Raw genomic sequence first — 12,513 nt, 5'->3', positions numbered from 1 at the left:
TTTTTTTGAGTTTCATACCTAAACTATTGAGAGTGTGAGTTTCATACCTAAACTATCACTTTTTAGTTTGAGAAACACACCTCTGAGGTGTGTGTAATACACTCTCTTTTATTTGAAAAAACCTTGACAAATGGCATTCCACATAGATAAAATATTCCACCTTGACAAAAATTAAATAATAAATTATTAATATTAATAAAAAAATTAAAGTATTACTATCCCCCCAAAAAATATATATATATTTTAAAATTAAATTATTTGTCTTACCCCATTCCACCACCTCCTCCCCGTACCCTCCCCCCCAACAATCCCCGTCCTTTTTTTAGAAAAAAAACCACTCACTCATTCCCCAAAAAAAAATTATATTATTTTATTTTTAAAAAAAATTCTACCCCATCCTATTTAACCCTCCACTTCTAATTTATTTATTTATTTTACATTTTTTCGTTTTGTGTTATATATGTACATATATTTCTAGGAATTTTTTTCTACTAGTGTACAGTATATAACATAAATAAAAATTTTATTTTAAAAAAGTCTTGCGGCGGATATATATATATATAACACAAAATGAGGAAAAAAATTGGAAGCGGAGGGTTATGTGACTAGTGGATAGAATTATTTTTTTTAAAATAAAATAATATCTAAATTAGTATTTGAGAGGGGGGGGGGGGAGATGAAGTAGAAAAAAATTAAATACTTTTATAAAAGAAATTTAAACAAAAAAAAATGGGCACGGGGTGGGGGGAGAGGAAGTGATGGAGTGGGGTGAGAAAAATATTTTACATTTTATTTTATAAAAGAAATATTATTTTTTTGGATAATAATTTTTAATTTTTAAATTTTAACTAATACTAATAATTTATTTAATTTTTGTCAAAGTTGAATATTTTGTCCATATGGAGTGTGATACGATAATTTTTTAAAATAAAAGAGTATATTACACACACCATGATGAAAGTAGTATAAAAAATAGAGTTGTGTTTCTCAAACTAAAAAATGATAGATTAATATGAAACTCACACTCTCAATAGTTTAGATATGAAATTCAAGAAAAGGATATAGTTTAAGTGTGTTTTTTGACACTTATCTCTAAATCTTAAACCAAACTGAGTGGCCGTAAGTACCAAAAGAAAAGAAAAGGAAATAGTTTACAATTCTGTTTCTTTTCTAGCTTTTCTTGTGCAAATGAGCAAATGGTAAAGTGGAAGGTGAAAAGAGAAGATAACGTGATGAAAGGAGAATACGCATTACCATTTTGTACTCTAAATTCTTGATTGCATACGTGAAGAAATGTGATTTCTGTGAGTGTTATCCCTCTTTTTCTACTCTTTTTTCCTTCTTTATTTTATCAGTTGGTCTGCTAGGCTGGCTGTTTCCAATCATTCATTAAAAAGAAACAACATCTACATCTCCTCATCAGTAGCCCCACTTCACTACTCTCACACTCTTTTAATTTTCCTATATATATTACCTTAAGTTTCTCAATACTCGTTCATCCATTCCCTTTTATTAATGCAGCAGTCCAAGGGAAAAAAACACAAATTAATCAAAATGTCTACATACCCAGTTCTAGTTGTTGTACTTGTGTGCCTATGTCACATGTCTGTGGCAATGGAGGAGAAGAAAACATACATCATTCACATGGCTAAATCACAAATGCCAGTAACCTTTGATGACCATACTCACTGGTATGACGCGTCCCTCAAATCGGTTTCTGAATCAGCAGAGATGATCTATGTTTATAAAAACGTTGTTCATGGTTTTGCAGCAAGGCTTACAGCTCAAGAAGCTGAATCCTTAGAGACCCAACCTGGGATTCTCTCTGTTTTGCCTGAGGTGATATACCAACTCCACACTACTCGGACGCCTCTTTTTTTGGGTCTTGATAAAAGTGTTAATATCTTTCCTGAGTCAGATTCTATGAGTGATGTCATCGTCGGAGTACTCGATACAGGGGTTTGGCCGGAGAGAAAGAGCTTTGACGATACTGGATTTGGACCTGTTCCAGATTCGTGGAAAGGTCAGTGTGAGTCCAGCACCAATTTCAGTTCTGCCATGTGTAACAGAAAGCTTGTTGGAGCGAGGTATTTTTCTAGGGGTTATGAAACTACTCTTGGACCAATTGATGAGTCCAAGGAGTCTAAATCTCCTAGGGATGATGATGGACATGGAACACACACTGCTTCTACAGCAGCTGGTTCAGTTGTTCAGGGTGCTAGCCTTTTTGGTTATGCTTCAGGAACTGCTCGTGGAATGGCCTATCATGCCAGAGTTGCCGTGTACAAAGTTTGCTGGCTTGGGGGATGTTTTAACTCTGACATATTGGCAGGGATGGACAAAGCCATTGATGATAAAGTTGATGTGCTTTCATTATCACTTGGTGGAAGCACACCAGATTACTACAAAGACAGCATTGCAATTGGAGCTTTTGCTGCTATGGAGAAGGGTATTTTGGTTTCTTGCTCTGCTGGAAATGCTGGACCTAATCAATTCAGTTTGTCCAACCAAGCACCTTGGATCACCACCGTGGGTGCCGGAACAATTGACCGTGATTTTCCAGCATATGTAAGCCTTGGCAATGGTAAAAATTTCTCCGGCGTTTCACTTTACGCGGGTGATTCATTACTTAATAAGATGCTTCCCTTGGTGTATGCTGGTAATGCCAGCAATGTAACCAGTGGAAATCTCTGTATGATGGGTACCTTAATTCCTGAGAAAGTTAAAGGCAAAATTGTGCTGTGTGACAGAGGGATTAACGCTCGAGTCCAAAAGGGTTTTGTGGTAAAAGCAGCTGGTGGAGCCGGCATGGTTTTGGCTAACACCGCAGCAAATGGGGAGGAGCTAGTGGCTGACGCCCATTTACTTCCAGCGGCGGCGGTGGGTCTAATAGCCGGCGATGCAGTCAAGAAATATTTATTCTCCGATCCTAATCCAACGGCCGAAATTCTTATAGGAGGAACAAAGGTAGGAATCCAACCGTCACCGGTTGTTGCAGCGTTCAGTTCCAGAGGCCCAAATTCAATCACCCCGGAGATACTCAAACCGGATATTATCGCGCCCGGTGTAAACATTCTGGCCGGTTGGACCGGAGCCGTCGGCCCGACGGGGATGGCTGAGGACGATAGACGGGTCGAGTTCAACATTATCTCAGGCACATCCATGTCGTGTCCACATGTGAGTGGCTTAGCGGCTTTGGTAAAAGGAGTCCACCCAGAATGGAGCCCGGCCGCCATTCGTTCGGCGCTCATGACCACCGCTTACACCGTCTACAAGAACGGCGGAGCACTACTAGATGTCGCCACGGGAAAGCCATCTACACCTTTCGATCACGGCGCTGGACACGTGGATCCCGTTTCGGCGGTGAACCCAGGTCTTGTTTACGACATAAACGCCGATGATTACCTCAATTTCATGTGTGCATTGAAATACACTCCATCACAAATCAATAGCTTAGCAAGAAGAAACTTCACATGTGATTCAAGCAAAAAATACAGCGTCACAGATTTGAATTACCCTTCCTTTGCTGTTTCATTCCCTGCTGATACCGGTTCAAACACAATCAAGTACAGCCGGACACTGACTAATGTTGGACCAGCTGGGACATACAAAGTTACTGTTTCTTCCCCTAATAGTTCAGTGAAAATTATAGTTGAGCCTGAAACAGTGAGTTTCACTCAGATTAATGAGAAGAAATCGTATACTGTGAGTTTTACTGCTCCATCAAAGTCCTCATCTACGGATGTATTCGGTAGAATTGAGTGGTCAGATGGGAAGCATGTGGTTAGTAGTCCAGTTGCAATTTCTTGGTCATGAAGACATAGCTAATAGCTTCTGTTTATTTTATGTATAAGTTCATGGTTTTCTGCTTTTTAAGTTTCATTCCAGCACAAAAGTTGGTAGCTGGTTTCAAGATTTTTTTATGGATAACATGAAAGAATCAAAGAAATGTATGCCTTATACAATATCTTGCTCACTGTACAGTGTTGTTTTATACCAAGTATTGTAAGCAATTCTAATATATATTTTTAACATGAAGTTCAACCACCAAAGAGGGGTGTTTATTGGAGCATTTCAACGAGTCAAGATGTGAGTTCTGCATTGTCTAAGTAAGTGTCTATGCAATTATTATGTTAGCTAAACTTGTCCTGATCTAATGTACGTCCACTGACGTTAGTTTTCGCTCACTCGGAAGTCGGAAAGTTAACCTTTCTTCTACTCTCCTACTTAAGCTTTGAGGTAATAGGTAAGATAACCATATTGAATTAGATTCATCCATAGCTATCATGAATACTGGAAAAGCAATGCTACTGTAATTGTACACTAGCACATTAATGCTTGAAAGAGAAAGGAATGATTGATGAGTCGAAATAATGGTCAGTGCTTAATAGACAATCCAAAAAATTCATTGCTGGCTATCGATAGATGATGTTTATCAACTTCGATAGGTACTGCTATCATATTTAAACAATTTGAGTAAGCAATCATTAATTTCAGTACTAATTGGCTTTCCTATTCCATAGGATGATGATGATTGACATAAGACGTCTTTATTATTGGTTTTTTTTTGGTAAATCTTTATTATTGTTAATAGGGAAAAGGGTCAAAAATGCCCTTTACCTATCAGAAATTGTTCAAAAATGCCCTCCTTCCACCTATTGATTTAAAAATTCCCTTAACGTTTTTTTTAGGTTCAAAAATGCCCTTTAGTTAACATAAATATAACATGGTATTTAACTAAACAAATGGTCAATTTTCATTGGTCAACCTAATTTTTTTTATCAAATAAAAAAAACCCACCCACCCATCCCAACACCCAAAACCCGTTTCTAGCAAGTCTTACCCAAATGTTATCTCTCTTCATTCTTTCTTCTCCTTTCCCTTTCTCCCATCTGCCATTTTAACTTAATTTAATTTGTGTTTCCTTCCTTCAAATTCAATGTTTAAAAATTTATTTTTGGGTGGATTTGAATCTACATTAACTGTTATTTTTGGGTTTCAAGCTTTCATTTTAATTTTTATTTGTTAGGTTGAAAGTTGATGTTTTTAGGCTTAAAATCCACATTTTATTTATCATATTTGCTGCAATTTAGCTGTTAAAATGTTGTTTTGTTAAATAGTACAATTTACTTGGTTTTTGGCCAAGTTAAGTGTTGCAATTTACTGTTGTTTTTGGAATTGATTGTTCTTTCTTTATTTTGGAATTGATTGTTGTTTTTTTAAGAAGAAAACAGAGGAAGAAGAAAGAGCAGAGAAAGGCATTTTTGAACCTAAAAAAAAGGTTAAAGACATTTTTAAACCAATAAATGGAAGGAGGGCATTTTAAAATCATTTCTAATAGGTTGAAGGCATTTCTGACCCTTATCCCTTGTTAATATGGTTAAAATTGTACTAAGCTATTTGCAAATTAATGTATATTCTGTATAAAGTAAGTCATAACTCCATGTATGCTGTCTTCATCCCAAATAATTTGTCAATTTACTTCATTTCATATCCATTATTATCTGTCTTTTACTCCTTATGTTCCTATTTATGTTACCATTTAGATTTTACGTCTCTCAAGAAATTAAGTAAATTTATCATTGTACACTTATTTAGTGTTTTGTTCAAGTCCAATTTTCATAAATAGTTTATTTTGTTAATTAAATTGACCAAGGAACATGAGTTTATCATTTAGTTTCCCTATGTTGGTCAAATTCATACTTTCAAAGCTAAGTAACTCTCCAAGAGTAAAATAGAAATAATAGTATTATTTATATATTGATTTTATGAAATGACAAGTATTAAGAAACATTTATTATTAGCAAGGACAACATATAAAAAAGAACTAAGGGAGTATTCCTAAAGTGACATACTTTGGGACATATATTTATTGTTAAAGTAACACTTGTTTTGGGATGGAAGGAATATATGTTGCTTTAAAAATACAAAAAAGATATTTTAAAACGCAGAAATTTGTACCAGAAACAAACGCAGTTATCATGACACAGTTGTATGAAGAGACTATTTGTTATTCCTATTATAGACCAAACTAAAAAACAAATCGGCTGGAAGAGAAGCTACCAACACTTCAACTGGACTGTTAGTATACACTCAAATCAAACTTCATTAGACTTCAATGCAAGACAAAAACAAAATTAGTGGGGTCGATCAATTGGTGGAGGCTGAGTCGCCAACAATTTGGAGTGACTTGGGTGAGATTTGGAGCCAATCAAGGGGAATTGGACAAACCATTCCACTTCCTCAAAATTCTAATCTATCAGCCAAAAACTTGTCAATTTCAATAAATTTATCACTTAATTGCTAACACCCACACACCCGGAAAAAAAAGAAAAAAGAATTTAGAGCTCCGTCAGCCTCATCCATTTTCAATGAAACTGAAATTTGGCACATACATTCCAAGACAAGCACCCCACTAAATTTATTTTACATTAAAAGGTTCCCCTAGGTGAGATCATTCTTTACGTAATCTTTCTTCAAATAATAATATCTGCAATCCAACCAAATAATTGAAGGGCATATCACCATGATCTAGAGATCATGTCTGCCTATTTGTAGAAAACATGATAAGAAAGAAGAGAAATTCCTCTTACTCTTTGGTGATTTCTGAATATGAAACAAGACTTTCCGCGGACCATCAGAATTCTGAAGAGCTGTTAAATCATGCAAACTAAGCCACCATGTACTCTGTTGCTCCCCTGGTATTAAACTTCTCCACAAAATTTACTAGAAGCATCATTTAGCATTGCCAGGGCAACAATCTGCAAAGTGTCTCGAGAGTAAAATTGAACTCCATAGTGAGATCTCCACTGAACCTTGTTGGTTAAGCAATGTGAGAATAACTGAACGTTGAAACTGGTTACAGCTCTTTATTGATTTTCCATATTTGCAGAGCATGTTACTTAATTTGCACCCATCATCACGTTCCAAGGCTACAGTTTCTTTATCTTTAAACTAACTTGGCCGGCTATATACAGGATACACCCATATGGATAACAAAAGTTTAAAACAATGGAAGGGGTCATAATTTGTGCCAGTTCTGGTGTGGTTGCTTTCCAAGCCGCTTTAACATATACATGCATCCAGCTGCAGAAAAAAGACCAAGAGCCGCCATAGCTATAATTGTTGAATTTTCAATATTCTGGTAGAAACCTCTCTGCAAAATTCAAAATAGCAGACTATCCAAAATATTCAATAAATCAGCAGAAAAAAAAAAGAATATCATGATGAAGTTTGACATGTGGTACCATACAATCAAGTAAAACGTTATCTAGAAGCTCAACATAGAACAAAAGAAACTATATTGCATTTATCTTAACTGAGAAGATGTGGATACTACCCAGAACTATAAATTTCCAACAAGAACATCTAGGTAAAGTTCAAGCACTATATACTTAAATGGATTCTACTGGGAATAAAGTCCACTATAATAAGTGAAGAGGATCTCTTCTGATGAAATAATGGATTAAATAATACATATGATAAAACAGAACATGCCTGAATCAGAAGGAACAACATAAGCGCATTTGAAGGAGCGATCGATAAACTCATCATTCCTCCACGAAGATCATTAGGCACATACCTGCATGTTAGAGGAAGAAAGGAACTTGAATGAAAGAAAACTTCCAGCCAAATATATGAGAGAGCAGGCTATGCTCGAGTAGTTGAGTTACACAATTATTAAAGCCGTGACTGATAAGAAAATTATAAGTGCAGCATAGTTTACATGGTTCTCAATCTGGCGAGTGAAGGCAAAACCAATCCCACACAAGCATGAAATATGCAGAATAGCATCAAAAGAATTTCAACGTCCTGCAACAATATCACAAATTAAGGTTGATGACATTACTTGATATTTGAACAGCTTGAAGAAAAGAAAACTCGTAAAATACCTGATAATCAAAAGCTACAACGGAAGTGACAAAGCCCATAATAATACAGGCATATACTAAGCATTCTTCTGTTCGGAGTGATAAAGGGCCACTGGAGAACCAGGAAAATGCAGTGCTTCCAAGCATTTTCGCACCAAGTACACATGGGTATACCAAACCTAGCAAAACCTCTCTCCCATCTGCCTAAAAATCCAAACAAACTTTAAGGAGAAAATATATCAATCTTTTTGGACCAGGAACAAATATGGTGAGATGGGATTTCAGAAGGGAAAGAAAATGTAATGTTAAACAATCAACCTGGTAAATCAGTATTCACAAAATTTGAGAGACATAGATATTGGCCACAAAAAGATTACTTCATAGATTTCAATAATAGAAAGATGGTTTAATGCACTTGTATAGTCACATTCTGATGTATCTTACACAAACAGTCAACAGCCACTCTCTCTCTCTCTCTCGGTATAAGAATGGATCTCTTCAATCTTTCCAAAGAAGGCCACTCACAGTAGTAACTAAAATACTTCCTCTATATATTTTTCCTTGACACACTTCCATTTCCAATTTTGAGACCCAAAGTACAAAAGAATAATTAACTTTCAATATTTTAAATCTAATACAGGAGGTGTGTTTTAGTATAGATAACTTCAACTACTCTCTTCAAAATTAAGGCAAGTAGATTAACAAATTTAGCACTCCTATTAGAATACATTTCCATGAGAAAACAATAATAGCAATTGGAGAGTCAAAAACGCTGAAACAGTATCCTTTACAGGAAGCTTGTCAAAATCATACCACAATGATTGGAGCCCAAGTAATCCAAAAAACTGCAATTGAGAAGTGGATGGTAGCTTGGGTCCATGACAAAAGCCAAACCCTTTTATCTGCCAAAAATACAATTGGAAAAAGATTAGAAAGTCTATCCAACCACTCCCAATGTCATCAAAAATAGCATTTCTTACAGATGCATGTTCTCCATCTCATACCATATTAAGATGTTGCAGAACTTCTAATTTCTGAAATTGGACCATTTTAATTATCTTAAGCATTACATTGCAAATAACATATAAGCCCAAAATTAGGTACAACCTCATTTTGTATTAGAAAATTACTATACTCGTACTGTCTGATATCCATTCTGGTAGTATTTACTAACTAAAAAGGGATAACTTTCTCTCTGTTTTATGGCTCTGTTATGCTTTCATGCTCTTCTAAAGTATGGACTTCTGTTTTTGAGCTAAGTTGATCAAGTACCAACCAAAATAAGATCACAGTAAGAAAAATAAGGTAGCTGCACATAGTTTGAACTTTGGTCAAGGGAATAAGGGAGAAATTGGAGACAGAGTGAAAAATCAGGTTGACAATGCCTATAAGATTGCGGTCAGCCTTTTGAATTCCTTCTTCCTAACTTCCCCTCTCTTTCTATCGCCACCCCTTTCTTCTTTTTAACTCAAATGTGGTACATTGCCTCCTTTTACTGGAAAGAAAAGCGCCAAAAAGTAAGGAAATAAGTTGAGCCAGATTTCTCGTGACTATCCAAGAATTCTAATATTCGAATTGTGGATTTTAGCGGTAAAGCTTATCTGATTTTATTTATTTTTAGAATCTTTTTATCAGGAGATCCACAGAATTGATTAAATATTTCTTTTAGTGTAACATTCAGCTATGGAAATGTGTCCCTCAGTTAAGTTGTGACAACAGAAAGTTATATCTTCAGGAAAAGGAACATAAGAATAAAAATGGAGGACTCATACCACTGAGTATGTATGTACGGAATTTAGTCTGATAATCTTTAAGAAGAATTGATTTTGGATCTTCCTTCCATCCTCGGCTGACATAAGCCAGAGCACTAAGAGCCATTATTACCACTGCACTGGACGGAGCAAGCAAACTTGTCTTTTCATGACCACCAATTAACCAGTTACCAACCACTTGGCTTCCAATAAAAGATGCAGATTCAACAAAAGTCATTAACCAAAACATGTCATTCACTGAATCCTGCCTCTGCTCAAGCTGCAAAATGATTATAAGGATAACTCGTCTTACTCTACTATCAAAGATTCAAAATCATGAAGAAATCTGAAATCCGACTGTGAAGAAGCGAGAAAAATGTTCAAATATAATCACAGATGCTGCTACTGCATGAATAGGCCCAAAATAGGTTAATGTAGTTGGCAAAGAAAGAAACTCTAAAAGACTATAGATCCACACTCCCCCACCCTAACCCCTTAGCATTTACTACATTTATTCATCTTTTTTTTTTTTTGGTACAATAAAGATTTCCTAGATTTATTCATTTTAAGAAATGGATAAGAATTTTGAGTTAACAAGTCTTCATAATTGTACTTCCCCCATGAAATAGCAAATCATATAATAATAACAAACAGAGATTCTGAAGACAAACCTTATCATGCTCAACAACCATCCATGTCTCAAAGTTGAAGAAAAATATCGTAGAGGCAAGCGAGAGACAGATGCTAGCGAGCCAAATACTTGGATGTCCAGTCACCCTCCGCCATATGGCAACAAAAAGATGCAGCAAGCAAAATAACAAGCTGACTTTTCTCTGGCCACTGCATGAAGAGAGACAACATAATGATAAGTCTGACATATGGTATTCTTGACTTATCAAAAAAATGATTTATCACAATTTTGAGAACGATAAACGATTGAAAATAATAATGATAATCATCATGGCCCAATACCATTTAGTACTTTGAAACATATTCTGGTCAAACACATAGCTTCAAGTTCAAGCTTTGTTGGACAGTTCAGAGGAAAAATGATCTCATAGGCCAAAAAGAATGCATCAAAGGAACGTAGATCAGATTGATACTTCATATCTCCCAAAATGGAAGTTCTATTTCATTTCAAAGTTGAACCAATAGTCTAAAAATTTGAATTTATGATTTATGGAACTCCAAAAGAATGAAAATGGCAACTTGCAGTATACCATAATGGTTATGCAAATAGAGACGGAACATGGTAAACACAGGAAACTAGGCAGGTACCCTTACATCAAATCTGAGAGTATTCCCAAAAAGGTACCGACAAAGAGAGCAGTTGCGTATCCAATACATAGAGAGATGACCATCTGGTCCCTACTAATGCCATGGAACGCTAAGTCGTACTCCCCAAATACTGCCAACAAGCCTTCCATTACTGTAAAAAGTTAAATAAATAAACAAATGATTTTGAATCCAATCGATTATAAAAAAAAGACACACTTATTATATTGAGGACGTAATGAAAAAGGGAAAGCATGCCCTTTTTTTATGCAATATGTGATTTGTGCGTACAGCTTAACATGTGCTCTATCATCAGTAATTACCATATCTCTATCAAGTTAAATTAATAATTGACAACTCTGTGGTGTCAGCTCAGCCTTAGCATAATATGCTAATAAACAGATTACAAAGGGAGGAACTTGTATCAGTATCACAATTCACACTCCACGTTCGATGTAAAGTTCCCCTATCAACACTTAACTCTATCTGTTAAGATAGCTTCATTGAGTCTTGAATAAACTTTTGAATTTGATTTATATAAATTTGAATAGATGTTTATTAACTCTACTATAACTACAGGATACTCCACTATTGAGAACTCCGTTCATCTGAGTGATCCACAAATGAAAGAAATATCTAACTTGATAAAATGCTCAATGTAGCAACGTACAAATTAAGAGATAGTCCATCTATCCAATTAGTTTGAAACTTCAACTTGACCATTTTCAGAGCTAAGTCAGACTAGTTTAATTCATTTCTTTTCCAAGTTAAAATTTACACATCCAGAACCTGCTAGAAGTTTCATTTTTTCTCCTTAGACAAAAAAGAGGGTAAATATCAAACATTAGTAATAGAGGAAATGTGACAGTCAACAAACAGGGAAACATGTAAAGTTTACTACTTAGCACCAATTTTAGCAGCAAGTAGATTCTATGAGTTAATTAGCACAATGACATTTCCTGATAATACATTCAATGGTCAGACAAAACAACTCGGAAAACAACGTCACCTGAAGAAAGCGAATAGAGTAAAAGGAAACTTCTCTGGAAACGAATGAAGGAAGACGAAGGTGCGTGATCGAAAATGGCGGAACTTCTGGTGCTGTTTGGCAAATAGTAGATTGACAAGCAACATGATATGAAGAAGAATAAACACAGTGCTGGATTTGGCTCCCAAACATTGCTCTCGACGATCACCCCCATTCTTAAGAAAATGTACAAGAAGTATTTCACCGGATCTCAAAATTACTAGATCATCCCGGCGAATAGTGGAACGTGTCTCAGTACCCTGTCAATAGAGCCTTGCAATGACCTGTTTCCGAGGCGGGTTAATTTTCAGTGAACTGAAAGCCCATTTAGTGGTCAGAACCCTAATTGGACCGATATGTAACATTCCATGTAAAGCCCACTGACGTTCCTAGCAAATAACCAAGTTGGAAACTAATACTTTTTAATGAATAATTATTGGTTTTAGCTATATATTTTTTATTATAATTATTATTTATAGTAATACTATGATAAATTTGTATTGTGTATTAAAAATGAATTATTCAAGCAAAATAAACGTATTATAAGTGTTTTTATATAATACGTATGTTTGTTTAGTAAGAAATTGAC

The 12,513-nt window shown here is 35.4% G+C and overlaps 2 protein-coding genes across 2 annotated transcripts; one reads left to right on the top strand and one right to left on the bottom strand.

The window, feature by feature from the left end:
• The first annotated feature begins 1,279 nt into the window (after nt 1-1,279).
• Nucleotides 1,280-4,038, top strand: LOC102595049 (subtilisin-like protease SBT1.7). The gene has a single exon (XM_006339761.2). The coding sequence runs from the start codon at nt 1,516-1,518 to the stop codon at nt 3,814-3,816; it is 2,301 nt and encodes a 766-aa protein (XP_006339823.1). The 5' UTR covers nt 1,280-1,515; the 3' UTR covers nt 3,817-4,038.
• Nucleotides 4,039-6,257: 2,219 nt separating this feature from the next.
• Nucleotides 6,258-12,308, bottom strand: LOC102594711 (molybdate-anion transporter). Its single transcript, XM_006339760.2, has 9 exons — nt 11,907-12,308; nt 10,907-11,051; nt 10,294-10,462; nt 9,644-9,902; nt 8,685-8,773; nt 7,893-8,075; nt 7,727-7,812; nt 7,498-7,582; nt 6,258-7,156 (listed from the first exon to the last, which is right to left on the bottom strand). Exons 1-9 carry the CDS (start codon nt 12,097-12,099, stop codon nt 7,022-7,024), a joined length of 1,344 nt encoding a protein of 447 aa, XP_006339822.1. The 5' UTR covers nt 12,100-12,308; the 3' UTR covers nt 6,258-7,021.
• Nucleotides 12,309-12,513: the final 205 nt, after the last annotated feature.

The sequence above is a fragment of the Solanum tuberosum genome, unplaced genomic scaffold (genome assembly GCF_000226075.1).
Source record: "Solanum tuberosum cultivar DM 1-3 516 R44 unplaced genomic scaffold, SolTub_3.0 scf00012, whole genome shotgun sequence".
Taxonomy (NCBI): Eukaryota; Viridiplantae; Streptophyta; class Magnoliopsida; order Solanales; family Solanaceae; genus Solanum; species Solanum tuberosum.
Note: the sequence above shows the minus strand (reverse complement) of the source record. Positions and strands in the feature narration are given on the sequence as shown.

Coding starts and splice junctions, on each gene's coding strand:
- LOC102594711 (XM_006339760.2), bottom strand. CDS start 12,099: ATGGGGGTGATCGTCGAGAGCAATGTTTGGGAGCCAAATCCAGCACTG. Junction 8,774..9,643: donor CCGTACATACATACTCAGTG/GTATGAGTCCTC, acceptor TATTTTTGGCAG/ATAAAAGGGTTTGGCTTTTG. Junction 8,076..8,684: donor CTTGGGCTCCAATCATTGTG/GTATGATTTTGA, acceptor TTGGATTTTTAG/GCAGATGGGAGAGAGGTTTT.
- LOC102595049 (XM_006339761.2), top strand. CDS start 1,516: ATGCAGCAGTCCAAGGGAAAAAAACACAAATTAATCAAAATGTCTACA.